This window comes from Musca vetustissima, unplaced genomic scaffold (assembly GCF_032173495.1).
Source record: "Musca vetustissima isolate MV318-11 ecotype Yass unplaced genomic scaffold, APGP_CSIRO_Mvet_v1 utg10441, whole genome shotgun sequence".
NCBI lineage: Eukaryota > Metazoa > Arthropoda > Insecta > Diptera > Muscidae > Musca > Musca vetustissima.
The window spans coordinates 153,076-169,795 of NW_026880011.1; the positions used below are offsets into that span (position 1 = coordinate 153,076).

General features: G+C 34.0%; 1 protein-coding gene across 1 annotated transcript; it reads left to right on the forward strand.

Annotated features, from left to right (window-relative positions):
- Positions 1–1,090: 1,090 nt before the first annotated feature.
- On the forward strand, positions 1,091–16,505 carry LOC133325265 (probable cytochrome P450 9f2). The gene is made up of 4 exons (XM_061534054.1): positions 1,091–1,293; positions 15,049–15,556; positions 15,617–16,277; positions 16,336–16,505. Exons 1-4 carry the CDS (start codon positions 1,091–1,093, stop codon positions 16,503–16,505), a joined length of 1,542 nt encoding a protein of 513 aa, XP_061390038.1.
- Positions 16,506–16,720: the final 215 nt, after the last annotated feature.

The following is a 16,720-nucleotide window of genomic DNA, read 5'->3' on the forward strand; positions in this document are numbered from 1 at the left end:
TACACGGTTTTAACCGATTAAAATGAGTTTCCGTATTTTTAAGATTTCTGTCGTATACGATGATTTTTAAGTTTTTGGTCTATTCTGAGACTTATAGTAAAACTGTATGGGGAACATTTTTGTAAAATATTCTGACCTGCTAAAACGCCGTTTTTTAAGAATTTTCAATAATTTTTGGAAAAAGGGACGAAAAGACCCCTGCAGCGTGTCGATTGTGGTTTACACATATTCGATAAAAATGTTGTATCAAAATTAAGAGAAATCCTAATCCAAATATGTTTGAATTTCTTGAAATGGGGAAATATTAACCTCCCTTTTTATGTTAAATCCCGACGTAAACTATTACCAATTCAATCATTATCCGTTGAAATTTCCCGATGCTGCACAGTTTTAATTTCGAACCTCACACAGTTATCGAAAAATATGTGTAGATAAATTTGCATTTTTGTGGCGTAGTAGCTCACACTCGATTGCAATTGCCCAAAAATTTTTAATTATTTTATATAAAATATTTAAAAAAATTAATTTTATTTATGTCTTGCATATAAACAAAACATTTGCACTCCCTTATAGAAATAAAAAAATTCAATTGTTTATTTTTCAACTTATCTATTCTCAACAAGTGGTCAATATTATTTCGTTACAACTTTTGAATTTCAATATTTTCATCAGGAACTTCATCATCATTGTGCAAAATTGATAAATAATTAAAAAACAAAAGAAAGAACATGAAATCGGTACAAAAAGCTTTAGGCTTTTGTGCACTTGTTTGGCGCCCACTAAAGATAAACGCATTTCACGAGTACGAGGAGAGTGCTGCTGCAATTCACGAGACGACGACAACGGCTAGCACTCGCCTCAAGCTGATTAAATTCAACTGGCTATTATCAAAACAAAAAACACGCTTAACAGAGAGCGAGCTAGTCAGCCACCCAGCAAGCTTGTGAATAAATATTCTCCACACACAATTCCCAGTTTCAGTTTCAGAGACAACGGGCAAGCGATCGCTACAACGAATGTGATAAATAGCAAAACAATAGCAGTTGTAACGAAAAATTTGTGAAAAAAATTAAAATAAAGAACAACAACAATGTGGGTCGAATTCGCAATATTATTATCGGTGGTTGTGTATCTGATCTATCGTTGGTCCACTGCGAATTATGACTTCTTTGAGAAGCGTGGTATTCCCTATGCCAAACCCGTTCCAATGTTTGGCAATTTTATGGAAATGGTGTTACGTCGCAAATCAATGTTTGATATATTCATTGAAATCTACAATAAATACGATGGAAAGTAAGTGGGGTAAAACAGTATTGAAAATCAAAAAAAAAATACAAAAATTTTGAAAAATACAAAATTGTGGTTTTATATAAATTTAAGACATTTTTATAGAATACTAGCTGAACCCGTGGCGCTTCGCTGCCCCTACTTAAGTATTAACATAGGATAGTCCACGTAAATGCAATGTTTTTTTTTTTTTTTAAAGAACCTACCATTTGATGGAATTTACCCTTATGCAAAACCTACTGCAGTACCCTTCATTCCCATTACCACCTACTTTTATTTCTGTATTTTCAGCAGTTTGCCCATAATATGGTTTGGATCCCTTTCTCGCTCCGATTAATATCACAATGATCCTTGCTGTATAATCCTTGCTAGCTTGAAATTTTGTATTTTTGTTTTATTGCCAAAAAAGGGTTTCAAAAAGAATACATCACAACTTTATATTTTTACCGAACCTAGATTTATAACTGGACTTACATGGTAATTCCATGGTATTTTTAAGAAACTAAGATCAATTCCGAAGATGGAGTGACAATTAAGTTACTCATAATCATTTCAAGTCAGCTGTGATGATAATCCATCAGAGATTTTTGAATCTTATAACTTTTTATCCAAAATCCGACTTTTTGCATTTGTATATCTCACTTATACTGTTGATACATACTTTTATAGAATTAATACGCGTTTTCACCAATAGATGTAAATTTTTTGAAACCTAAAAACAAAACAAAATCTAAAAATTAAATTTTTTTTTTCAAACTGACAAAATGAAAAAAAAAATATATAATGTCAATATTTTTTCATTTTACACAAATTTTTATCCATTATACGATGATAATAAAGAGATGAAAATCAGCAGACGTTAACGGAATTATTTAACTGTTGGTTATTGTTATTACTGATAATGACATAATATGACCAAAAATTATCAGTCGAAAATTCTTGATTTGAATTAATTTTTTAAATCCTGGTCATTTAAGATTGGATGTGTAATTATCTGAGTATAATATGAACCAATTTATTTAAGATATGCATTGAAACTATATATTAGTTCAGAGGTATGATTACTTTTGATGCTATAAATTAACCCCCCCCCCCCCCCCCCCCATTGTGTTACGCCAATTTTTATATGGATGATGCGTATTTGTCACCAAGTTACTCAGACAAATTTTGAAGTTGGAATCTGTAACACTTCTTAATATATAAGCATAAAAATGTAATATTATTTCAGATGTACGATTACTTTCGATGCTATAACTCTATATCCACGCGGAATTTTAACGGGTTTTGAGTCTAGAAGCGAAACAGTTTTTATTTCCTTCATGTAAATTATTTAAGTGCAACGGAGGGTGCATTTTCCCCCAATCGTTCCACGCTCAATTTTGTATGGATGATGTGTATTAACACCTACGTCATTCAGACAAATTTTAAAGGCGGTACATGTAACGGTTCTTAAAATATACGCATATTACATGTTCAGAAATTTTGAGGTATGTTTACTATTGATGCTATAACTCTGCATCCACGCGGAATTTTAGAAGTTTATATAGCCTATGTTACTTTCAGGGCATGCCCCGACATACAGTGTAAATCTCATTAAGATCTGTTCAGCGGTTTTTGCGTCTATCGGTAACATACAAACAAACAACTTTTTTTTTTTTAATATATATATATAGATTTTTTCTAGAACCCAAAACTGGCGTGGATTTTTTAAAGAATATTTTTTCATGTACCTAAAACAGGCGTGGATTTTTTAAAGAATATTTTTTCAAGTACCCAAAACAGGCGTGGATTTTTTTAAGAATATTTTTTCAAGTACCCAAAACAGGCGTGTATTTTTTTAAGAATATTTTTTCAAGTACCCAAAACAGGCGTGGATTTTTTTAAGAATATTTTTTCAAGTACCCAAAACAGGCGTGGATTTTTTTAAGAATATTTTTTCAAGTACCCAAAACAGGCGTGGATTTTTTTAAGAATATTTTTTCAAGTACCCAAAACAGAACAGAAGACCGATCTTCTATGAAGACCGCATGAATAAAACCGATCTTCTATAGAAATAGAAGACCGATCTTTATAGAATAGAAGAGATCTTCTATAGAATAGAAGACCGATCTTCTATAGAATAGAAGACCGATCTTCTATAGAATAGAAGACCGATCTTCTATAGAATAGAAGACCGATCTTCTATAGAATAGAAGACCGATCTTCTATAGAATAGAAGACCGATCTTCTATAGAATAGAAGACCGATCTTCTATAGAATAGAAGATCGATCTTCTATAGAATAGAAGACCGATAAAAGATTGATCTTCAACAGAATATAATAGCTCTTCTTCAATCACCGATCTTACTATACAAGAAATTGATCTTCAATAGAATAGAAGATCGATCTTTTATAGAATAGAAAAAGTCTTCTATAGATTTTCTATAAAATAGAAGACTGATCTGATATGGAATATAAGACCGATTTTCCACACAAAATAATAGTGTTCTTCAATAGAATAGATGATCTGGTTATCAATAATAGAGTTGGCTTTTTAAAGAATAGAAGTACTGGCCTTCCATAGAATCTGTAAAATATACGAACTTATTTCTATAGAATAGAAGAACGGGATTTTATAGAATAAAAGAATGGACTCATTCTATTGGAGTAGGCCTTCTACAGAATATTTATTCAGAAGAATCAATGTCCGATCTTCTACAGAAGAGTATATAATTTTATTGTCTCTGAGAAATTCTTATCTATAATCGTTGTTCTCCTGGTGTCCCAAAAAATTGTTTATAGTTTTCATTGTAATGTCTCATGGGATAGATTATTTGTATAATCACCATTGGGGTAAGACCTCATGTGGTCTTCAGATGTTTTATATTGTTTATTAAAACACAATTAAAAATTTCTTATCTCATAACGATTAAGTGTGCCTCACATAAAATTCAAACTTAGTAGTGGCAAAGAAATAAAAAATCACTAGCGTTTTAAACAAATTGAAAATTGTTTTTTTTTGTATGGAAAACGTTGCGATACCCCACTTAAACTATTGTCAATTACATTTCACACATCATACATATAAATATTTACTTATAAACAAATTAACGACCTTGATCATGAACTTTGTAATAATGTACGTACAGTGTTTGTTCTGCTATCGCATATTAGATTATTTCTAAGCACATCTTAAAATGTTTGCAAGACAGTGGCCCATGTCCACACATCTGTATGTGCACACACACACAAACAAACATACTACGCAGCAATACGTATATTCAATAACAAATTTATTAAAAACAATTTCAAGACAACTAATAAAAATACAAACAACCGTTAAAAATCATAATGTGTTTTTGAGTTCTATGTATGTCGCTTTGCACCGCGGAATCTAGTTTGAAGACAATTGAATAATTTCGTTGATGCTGTAGTTGTTGTTTTTTGTTTGATATACTAATAGATTTTTATAGGGATATTTAAAAAATATAATTTATTCAGTTAGAGAATTATGAAAATGTGTAATTGAATTGGCACCTGGCACACTTCACCGAATGACTTCAACCAACTTTAATCAGTTCTATGTAAATGAGCAAATTACTGTTTGTTTTAAAAATATATATGGAAGCACCTACAATATAATTTATTCTGAAATTAGGCATGTGTTTCACAGTAATGAGTTAGATAGATAGGTTCATTGAATTGTAAAATTATAATAACAAATCAATAGGTAAGCAGCACTAATTGGACATGAAATTCCCAAATATATAAATGTTATTTATAGAAAAAAATAAAAATATATATATATATATATATATATATATTGTGCCGACAATTCGATACGCTACACCACACTATGTCGCGAGTTCATATTAACAGCTGCCACAAATGGAAGGAGTTATGGTAGGTGGATGAAATTTTGTACATTTGCTTATGGTTGGCCCAGAAAGCATGTAACCAAAATTCGGGTCAAGATTTGGTAAAGATTACATCTACTTAGGTCTATAAAGCAAGTCGCAAAAAACTAGGTAGATTGAATATATATTTGGAATACCTTCCATATAAGGGATCTTGAAATTTTCACTCTCTTGAATTTATTTATAATTTAATGAATGAAAATTGGATAGATCGGACCAAGATTTAGGACAACATTTAGTATACCTCCCATACATACAATGGGTCTTGTAAAATAGTTTTGGCCTATAATTTACATATAATTGGCAGTTTACTTCTTATAAATGGTGCAATTAGGATGTTGGTCTGTATGTATTTTTTTAATTAACAGTTAGTTAAAGTTTTGATGACCATATTATCAAAACTTTAACTAACTGTTAGGGCCGAAATTCTCCGTATCTGAATTTTTTTATATGTAGAAAAACAAAATAAAATAAGCAATTTTATAATAAACTGTAATTTAAATATTTGAGAATAAAAAATATATGTATATCCATTTTTCGAAAATGAGGTGAAAATATGTTTGCAACCAATTATCAGATTTGAACCTATATAGAGATAAACCTACTTGACGTATCAATATTAAATTTCATATTTATTCTAATTGGAGTGTTTTCTAAAAATTCTCATCAATAAATTTGTCCTCCGAGGTAATTGGTTTTGACCGTTTTTGGTCGTGGTCGCACAGTGTAGCGCACAGTGTCAGGCCACAACCAAGACAGTACGAATACTATTATACACTTATGTGCTAAATGAAGGACTTCGTGGCACCTGTTCTGTCGTACACTCAATGATTTTAAAAATTCGGCGGTTGGCAATTTTAATCATTTAAGGGAACCCCACCCATTCTCGATTTTAATTTTTAAATATTTTCAATGGGCTGGTAAATCAATACGGTTAAGGTTTGTAACTTTACACATATATAATTGAAGATTTAAAAGAGAAGAAAAATAATTTACAAAAAAATTTTGTTATTGTTTTGTTGTTGTTTTTTGTAATTAAAGAAAAGTCCTTTTCGATGGCGGGCACGATAACTCCTCACTGGAACATCGGAATCCGAAAATTCCAACGGTGTTAGAAAGAGTACATGTCTGGCTCTCGTATGAACTAGTATTATTGACTTCGCTCTAAAATTAACAAAATGGTGGACCTTTAAAAAATATTTTTGGAAAATCGCCGATTTTTTACCAAAACCCAAGTCAAAAAATAAGGAAGATCTTCACCGATTGGCTTTATCCTAGTTGTACGATAGCTACACACTCACAGAGAAACGTGTAAAAATTTGAAGTCGATTGGGTTATTAGTTTTTGAGTTATCGTGCCCGCCATTCGCAAACAAATGTTTAGAGAAAAACGCGTTTAAAGTTTGAGAAGCCCTTCAGCCGTCACTTGATGCTCACACAATAAATCGGCTATATCTTCAAGACTTCTTGAGATTTTCATTTGAAAATTTGTAGGGACATTCTTTAATTAGTGTAGATTCGAATTATATCAACCAAATTTTTGACCCCGAGAATGGGGGGGGGGGGTCCCCTTAATTTGTTTCAAGTATATTTGTTTACATCAATTTTTGAATATGATATCTCTCAAATGGCCTGCCTCTGGAGTTGATGTCGTATTGTGCCCTTTTTGCTGCTTTTTCCATCGTTTTTGCCAACATTTCGGCCGGAATAGCGGCTATTTCTTCACGAATGCTGTCCTTGAGCTCTTCTACGGTCCTTGGCTTGTTAACGTAGACCTTTGACTTCAAATATCCCACAAGAAGAAGTCAGGTGGCCTCAAATCGGGCGAACGCGGTGGCCAGTCCAAATCACCACTTTTCGACATCAAACGGCCCGGAAACAAATTCTTCAGAAAATCCATTGTTACTTGTGTGCGGTGGAGCGCCGTCTTGTTGAAACCAGAACTGCCTCATACGCTTTCGACGAATAATTGGCATCACAAAATTGGTCATCATGTCGCGATAACGCTCCTGATTGATGGTAACAGCATGACCATTTTCATTTTGGAAGAAAAACGGCCCAATGACCGTTTTCGCACTAACCCCGCACCAAACTGTGACTTTTCGTCATGAAGAGGCACTTTTTGAATCTCCTAAGGATTTTCAGTGACGTAAAAACACCAATTTTGCTTATTTACGGTCCCATTCAATGTGAAATGGGCTTCATCGGACATGTTCCAAAATTGCTCGTCATCTTCGGCCATTTCGATGACTCTTTGGGCCCATTCCAATCGACGAGGCTTGTCCGCAGGCAACATTCTTTGCGTCAATTGAATTTTGTACGGGAACAAGTGCAAATCAATGCGAATAATCCGTTGTAAAGTGGACCGAGCCATGCCCAACTGCTGAGAACGGAGTTTTTGGGATGTTCTTGGGGACCTCTCAACACTGGCTCGTACGGCAGCGATATTCTCGGCCGATCGCCTTGGTCGACTTTTATATGGCCTCTTCGGATTAGAAAGAGCCTTACCAGTTGACAATTTTTCGTATAAACGCTTAATGGTGTTCTTAGAAGGCGCACTTCTCACATTTTTTAATGTTTTAAAAGCACGTTGAGTTTTCACAATTGACTTCTTCTGTTGAATGTAAATTTCAACTAGCCAGCCTCCAAAATCCATAAATGCTAAATTAATATACTCAAAATAACGAACATTTGGCGATACCTTTATATGGCGAATATTTGAAAAAATTTATCTATTATGTATGCGAAATTACTGCCTATTCGGTTAAGTTAAGTTTCCTGAAAATCGGTTCAGATTTATATATTTTCGTCCGATTTAATGTAAATGGTGCGCCAAAGTCCCTATATATCTTTCGATTTGCACGAAATTTGGCTCAGCTTAATGAATAAGGACTAGAATGATGTGTGCAAAGTTTCGTGAAAGTCAGTTCAAATTTAGATATAGCTCCCATATATATTTTCGTCCGATTTTATGTAAATGGTGCACCATAGTCCCTATATATCTTTCGATTTCGACGAAATTTGGAACAGCGTAATGAATAATGTCTAGAATGATGTGTGTTAAGTTTCGTGAAAATCGGTTCAGATTAAGATATATCTCCCATATACATTTTCGTCCGATTTAAGGTAAATGGTGCACCAAAGTCTTCTATATATCTTTCGATTTGCTCGAAATTTGGCACAGCGTAATGAATTAGGTCTAGAAAGATGTGTGTTAAGTTTCGTGAAAATCGGTTCAGATTTAGATATAGCTCCCATATACATTTTCGTCCGATTTAAGGTAAATGGTGCACCAAAGTCTTTATATAACTTTCGATTTGCACGAAATTCGGCATAGGGTACTGAGTTAGGTCTAGAATGACGTGTTAGGTTTCCTGAAATCGGTTCAGATTTGGATATAGCTTCTATATATGACTAAATGAAACATTTAGTATCGGTTGCAGAATGTCATTTTTATGGATTCAATTTCATTTTACTGGTCCTTTAAAAATGCGACGTCTATTGGGATTCATCTGTTGAATATACCCAAAGTGGTGAAGGGTATCATATTGTCGGCCCCGTCCGACTTTATTACTTTCCTTACTGGTTTTATTTTGACATTTTTTCTTTAATTACAAATCGTGATTTTTGAGTTAATAATGCAAAATTGTTCGTCATTTTAGACATCATGTTGTGGAAAGAATGCCGATAAATATCTTTTACACATTCTGATTGAGAAGCTGTATAAGTTCCTCTGTTTTCCGTAAGGTGTGAGACAATTGAAAACTGAAAACACATTTACTGCAAAATCGATTGTTAGATTTATGTCAGTCTTGCAGCAAATCGTGAGTGATATATTCGCACAATTATATACTTGTTACGGGTTATATTTGTTTCGTGTTTCCATACGAAATCCCTAGTAGCACACTTCTCGTAATTTATTATATTGTTTCTTGATTTTATCGATACAAAGACCAAACAAAAAGAACCAAGATAACAAAATTCAAAATAATTTTGATTAAGTCAATCGAACAATGGTATCTATTGGTCTACATAGATTATAGGTAGTCATATAAATAAAAAGACCAATATGTATGGGAGATTACGACATCATTAAAATTTATAGGCATTATTCTTGTTAGTTTCATTATTACATCATTCTATTTGATGCCTATTATTTCGAAGTATTGGAGTAGGTGCCACAGCAAATTCTAAATTTCTAAATATATAGTTTGTCTTGTGTGAATATTGTAAGTGTCCCGTGCATATATAATATAAAAAAATAAAAAGTGCATTGCTCATAATTTATTATTGTTGCTGTTTTATCGAAAGGCTACAGAACAAAGATAATAATTAAATTAATAAAAAATGCTGATTAGGTCTATTGAACAATGGTATATATCGGTGTACACATCTACATATTTATATGCATAAAGTAAATGACCGATTTTATATCTACTTTTTTTCCTACCAACAATGGGAATGAATTGCAAATGGTACGAAGTTGTGCACCCTTTATCTATTGCATTTTCTAATATAATTTTATCAATTTCTCGTTCAAAAAAAAAAAAAAAAACTTGTTTAATTGTTATTAACCCGAAGTGTTTACATTATTACTATGTAAAACAATATACGCAAGGATGATTAGCATATTTGTAACCAGTGAGCGGAGCAGTATAGACGGACGGAGCCGACCATACGATACCCTACACAACTACCATGGAACTCTATCTTTGTGTGGATTTATGTTGAACCTGGGCAATATTTCGTGATATTTGCTCCCTCTAGCCCAGCATCAACAGCCCAGGTCAACAGCATCTGACATATTTTCCGAATATTACTATTCATATTTAGTACAGATTCCGTTCACCGTGGGTTGTGTTGTGATTTTCGGCCTATTATTGGCATCGACTCGAAAAAATACAAAAAAAAAAAATAGTATTCGGTCCACTTCATCCCATAATTATAATCTGATCATCACCGAAAGTTATAGGCGTTGTCCTTGACCTTAACTGGAACCTCATGGAAAATTGCAAAGCGATCAGCGCCGTATTTCCGCCTTCTAGTGTGGTAATGGGTTACTAAATAATATCTGAGTTGATAAGCACCTGTAAATATTTAAGCGTAACTCCCACATCCGGGAACATACGACTCCTCTTGAATATATTATCAACTGTTCGGGTCTATGTCCTTCATGGGCAAATATATACGCCATAGACAGTGTTACCGTTGGGAATTTTAAAAAAGTTGCACAAAAAGTCGTTCCCTTGAAAAAAAGTCGCACAGATAAGTAAAATCGTCAATAAAACTTTTCCTAGAATATGTCAGATTCCCTTGGACCTCAAAAACAAAGTAGACGAATGAAAACAAGTTTGAATTTACACATAAAAAGGAAAATAAAACTTAAGAAGAACAGGAAAGAAAAGTCGCACAAAGTTGAAAAAAGTTGCAAACAGAGTTACAGAGCATCAAAAAGGTTGCAAATTGCGACTTTAGTCGCACAACGGTAACCCTGGCCATAGAATACAAATTTTGTAATTTTCCCCACAAAAGTCAGGGCCCATTTGACCCGCTAAATATTGACCGATCTTTATCAAAACAGGTATGCTTATTCTTTGGTCCGATCCCCTTCTCCATGTAAAAATTCGCGATGTTTGGGCCATAATTGCGGCCTCTAGAACAACCACAAAAACTGACAAAAATTAAGTATTTGGTCCATTTCATCCCCTAAATATTAACCGATCTATACCATGGGGGGTCTTCATTGGCCAGAACCCATCCTACATGCAAAATTTCGTGAATATTGCTCCATAACTGTGGCCTGTATCGTGTTTAAAAATTATAATGGACAGACGGACGGACACACATGTCTAGATTGACTCAGCTAGTCGAGATATGACGATCGTATATACTTAAAGGTGGGTCAAGGACCAATATTTCGCGGCGTTACAAACTTTTGGGGCTGCACAAAGCTATAATACCCTGACAACATAGTTGTGTAGGGTATAAAAACATTTATATTTACACAGATTACACGTTATATTTGCCCCTTGTATGTATAGGAAGGAAATCCCCCAGAAGTGCACTTGTCATAATTTATTTTGTTCATTTATCGTTTAAAGCACCAAGAAACAGAACAAAGATAACAAATTTAACAACAATTTCGATTAGATCCACTGAACAAGTGGGTCTACACGTTTATATATTTATTGATTGTTACTTTACGTATAAGGTATATGACCGAGCATATCTAGATTTGAATTTTTAAACATTACTCCTGTTAGTTTCATTGAAAATTCATTTTAGAAAATTTAAATACGTGAACCGATTTCCACTAATTTTGATAAAGTTTAGTGTATTAAATTTATAAAAAAAAGTATTTCTAGTTACTGTAGCAGGACCTGCAGTACATTCTAAATTCCAAAATATATTATATAGGGGAAAAAGAAATCCATTATTTTTCCGGCAGATGGCTGCACTGATAGATTTCCGTAAAGTATCGATCAAGCAGCTTCAGATTTATGCTCATTGCTAGGGTGAAAATTGTGAATGGTGTTTATGGTTCCGATACTGTAACAGCCACTTATATGTAATTTTGGTTTTGTAGATACCGTTCAGGATTTTCAAGGTTTTAATGCATCCGCCATACATTGCAAAATGTCTTTAATTGATAAAAAATTGATATCTAGGGAGGATTGAGAAAATCGACTACTAGAGATTTTTTGCAAACAGAGAGCAGGACTTCTATGAGACAGTCATTATGAAGTTATATTTAAATGGCAAAAAATCTTACAACAAAACGGACATTCCGAAGCATGTTAAATAAAGTCCTATAGTTCATACAAAAATAATGGATTTCTTTTTCCCCATACTAATATGTTACCATTCGTGAGGACATCTATTCATGCATATATACAAAGATTACAGTTTGCATTTGTGTCGCGTATATATATATATATATATATGTATAACATCAGAAGTACGCCAGTTGTAATTTGTTATTGTTTCTTGTTTATCGTTTAAAGCACCACCAAAACAAAGATAATTAACTTAACAAAAATAATTTGATTTAGGTCAAATTTAATTTAGGTCTATGTTTTACACATCTAAATATTTATATAAAGAATGTAAATGACCGATTTTATATCAAAGTTTTTATACCCTTCACCACACTGTGGTACATGGTATTATGTCTTTGTGTATATGTTTGTAACAGGCAAAAGGAGACGAGATAGACACATGGTTCCTTTTAAGAATATGCATAGAATCACTCTCTAAGTCGATCCATGTTAAATTGTAAACAAAGTACAGGTCACATTTATGATCCGAATTGCATTGAAAATTGGCATAGGTCACTTGTTTGGCCCAAGGACGAACCCTATTGAAATTGGGAAACATCGGTTCAGATTTAGATATAGCTCCCATATATATTTTCGTCTGATTTAAGGTAAATGGTGCACCTAAGGCCCTATATATCATTCGATTTGCACGAAATTTGGCATAGCGTACTGAATTGAGCCTATAGTGATGTGTGCCAAGTTTCGTGAAAATCGGTTCAGATTTAGATATAGCTCCCATATATATTTTTTAAAAGCTGTACCATTCTCTATCTAGCAAAAGCTTTTTCCATGAAATTGTATTGAATTAAATAAATCGCATTTTATTAAAATCGTTAAAACAAATAAAAGGAAAGCTTGAAAAAAGTGGGTTTGAACGTTATAATTAAACAAAGTAGTTTTATCTGGGGTTTATCGCCGTCAAAAATACATTCCGCAGTGGAAATAGTTTTAGTATTATATTAGGTTGGGGAAAAGATATCCATTATTTTTATATGAACTATATGACTTTATTTAACATGCTTCGGAATGACCGATTTGGGCCAAAAATGCATCGTTTTGTTGTATGATTTGTTACCATTTTAAAGATAACTTCATAATGCCTCTCTCGTGGAAGTCCTGCTCTCTATTTACAAATCCTTCCTAGATATCATTTTTTTTCACTAAAGAAATTTTGCAATACAAGAAAAATATGATAATCGCTTGGTGCCAGTACGGATTGTATGGCGGATGCGTTAAAATTTTCCATCCAAGCTACCGAAGTTTCTGGCAAATCACTATAGATGTGTGTGGCCTAGCGTCCTGGTGGAACACGACACCTCTACTGTTGGCCAATTCTGATCTCTACTGTCAACATCGGGAATTTAGTGTTTGACCATATGGAAGCAACTCATAATAAATAATCCAATTCCAGTCCCACCAAATGCATAGCAGAACCTTCCTGTCCGTTAGTTCTGGTTTGGCCACCGTCTTAGGTGTTTCACCACTCTTTGACCACGATTGTTTTCGCACAGGGTTATAGTTTAAGAAATTGGTCTATCTCATTCTGTTTGGCCAAGGCTTCGCAGATTCGCAGGAAATTCGATCTATCCTTTTTATACCCTACACAACTATGTTGTCAGGGTATTATAGCTTTGTGCAGCTCCAAGAGTTTGTAACGCCGCGAAATATTGGTCCTAGACCCACCTTTAAGTATACCAATCGTCATATCTCGACTAGCTGAGTCGATCTAGACATGTGTGTCCGTCCGTCCCTCTGTCCATTATAATTTGTAAACACGATACAGGCCACAGTTATGGACCAATCTTCAAGAAATTTTGCATGTAGGATGGGTTCGGCTCAATGAAGACCCCTATTGTTTTTGGTAAAGATCGGTTAATATTTAGGAGATGAAATGGACCAAATTCTTAATTTTTGTCGGTTTTTCTGGTCGCTCTAGAGGCCGCAATTATGGCCCAAAACTTTGCGAATTTTTACATGAAGAAGGGAATTGGGCCAAATGGACCCCGATTTTTGTGTGAAAAAATGACAAAAATTTTATTCTATAGCGTATATATTTTCCCCTGAAGGATGTAGACCCAAGAGGTTGATAGTATATACAAGAGGAGTGGTTGATCTTTTAATTGGTATCAATTTAAAGGTCGTATGTTCTCGGATATAGGAGTTATACTTCAATATTTACAGGTGCTTACGTATTCATATATTATTTAGTAAACCATTTCCACATTAGATGGCGAAAATATAGCGCGGATCGCTTTGAAAATTTCTCTGAGGATCCAGGTATGGTAAAGGACAACGCCTATAATTTTCGGTGATGATCAGATAATAATTTTGGGATGAAGTGGACAGAAAACTTAATCTTTTGTGTTTTTTCGAGTCGATCAATAGGCCGCGGTGATGGAAATCAGGACAAGTAATTAGAAAGCATGTACTGAATATTGGTAATAATTATATTTGTTGACCTCTAGTCGTCAAGAGGGTGCAAATATCGCGAAGTATTGCCCAAGGTCAGAATGTAGTACCACAGAAAGTTAGATTTTCGTGGAAGTTGTGTAAGGTATCAAATGGTCGGCCTCGTCCGACTATACTGCTCCGCTCACTGTTTTTTTTTTGTTAAATGATGTGGCACCCAAACATCGAGCTTCTTTTTGAATGCAGTTTTGTGTAAACGGTTAAAAACCGTTTTTTGGTAGATTTTAGCTCCTGGGCGATATTACGGCTGCTAGCATGCCGGTCAACTTCGATAATTTTTCCGATTTTATCGACATTTTCATAATGGATTTCTTTTTCAAATATTTCTTTAAAAATCCCCGCCTTGTAATAGTCGTTGAAAAAGTATTCTTTAAAAATCCACGCCTTCATATAGTCCTTGAAAATGTATTCTTTAAAAATCCAACCCTTAATTTAGTCCTTGAAAAACTATTCTTTAAAAAATCCGCGCCTTGAAATCCACCCCTTCATTTAGTCCTTAAAAAAATATTTTTTTTTTAAATTCACACCTTTATTTAGTCCTTGGAAAAAATATTCTTTAATTTTTTTTAATATTTACAGAATTTATGGCATCTTCGATCAACGCCAGCCCATGTTCCTGGTACGTGATCCCGATTTGGTGAAGCAAATTGCCATTAAGGATTTCGATCATTTCGTTAATCATCGTTCGATATTTGGTGAAGAGGAAGGAAAAAACTTGTTCGCCGCTTCGCTGTTCATGATGAAAGATTCGAAGTGGAAGGATATGCGTAGTACGTTGAGTCCTGCATTTACGGGTAGTAAAATGCGTTCAATGTTCCAGCTGATGAATGAAGTGGCCCAACATACCTTGGCTCATGTGAAGAAACAGCCAACAGTTTTTACCGAACAGGGGTTAGAATTGGAGGTCAAAGATTTTATAACACGCTTCACAAATGATATTATTGCCTCGACGGCCTTTGGACTACAAGTCGATTCGTATAAGGATATGGATAATGAATTTTATAAAATGGGCAAAAAGGTCACAACGTTTACATTTGTGCAGAATTTAAAATTTGTGATGTATGCCAATTTTAAGAAAATTATGAAGGTAAGGGTGATATTTGACATACATACAAACAATATTAACCTCTTTTTTCCGAATTTCTAGTTATTGGACATTGATTTATTCGACAAAAAAGACACCGACTATTTTATGCGCCTCGTCTTGGATGCCATGAAATATCGCCAGGAACACAATATTATACGTCCCGATATGATCAATATGTTGATGGAATCTCGGGGCATGTTGAAATCTCATGATAATTTTAAGCCCACAAATCGTGAATGGACTGATGTTGATATTGTGGGACAATGTTTCCTTTTCTTTTTCGCTGGATTTGAAACATCTGCCGCTTTGACATGTTTAACATCCCATGAGTTAATGGAAAATCCCGATGTACAAGAAAAGCTCTATGAAGAAATTCAAGAGGTAGAACAACAACTGGAGGGTAAACAACTTAGCTATGAGGCTCTTATGGGTATGCGTTATATGGATATGGTGGTGCAAGAATGTCTACGCAAATGGCCTGGTGCCATTGCCATAGATCGTATCTGTAATAAGGATATTACCTACGATTTGGATGATGGCACAAAGTTGGAATTGAAAAAAGGTGATGGTATTTGGATACCCGTTGTTGGTTTCCATCATGATCCGAAGTACTTTGAAAATCCCGAAAAATTCGATCCCGAGAGATTTAGTGAAGAGAATAAGGATAAAATCCATCCGTTTGCATATTTGCCATTTGGTGTGGGTCCCAGGAATTGTATTGGTAAGACCATATTTTTATCAAGTGTTAAATATGATTTTTAATACATTTTTTATTTTAGGCTCCCGTTTTGCTTTGTTGGAAACGAAAGTTCTGATTTATTATTTGTTAAGTGAATTCAAATTTGAACCAGCCAAAAAGAGTTGCATTCCCATGAAATTGAATCCGGCCGGTTTCCAATTGGCACCCAAAGATGGCTTTTGGATTAAATTTATAAGCAGAACAAAATAGAGGGTTGGGCGATTCGTAAAAATGTGTTATTTTATTATCGTGTATGTTATATGAAATTATATAATTATTTTAGTTTGTTATTTTATTTTTTATCAAATGTTTTTATTGATTATAAATAAAATGTTTTGTTTTCGTACAATGGAAATGACAGTCGGGGATTAGGAAGAAAGTTGGGCGGTCCGAAGGTGTGGAATATTAAAATAATCATGACCTAT

What these genes read in the sequence shown, in the direction of transcription:
- LOC133325265 (XM_061534054.1), top strand. Translation starts at nt 1,091, where the DNA reads ATGTGGGTCGAATTCGCAATATTATTATCGGTGGTTGTGTATCTGATC. An exon ending in ATTTTAAGAAAATTATGAAG is followed by an intron (nt 15,557 to 15,616) that starts GTAAGGGTGATA and finishes CCGAATTTCTAG; the next exon opens with TTATTGGACATTGATTTATT. An exon ending in GGGTCCCAGGAATTGTATTG is followed by an intron (nt 16,278 to 16,335) that starts GTAAGACCATAT and finishes TTTTTATTTTAG; the next exon opens with GCTCCCGTTTTGCTTTGTTG.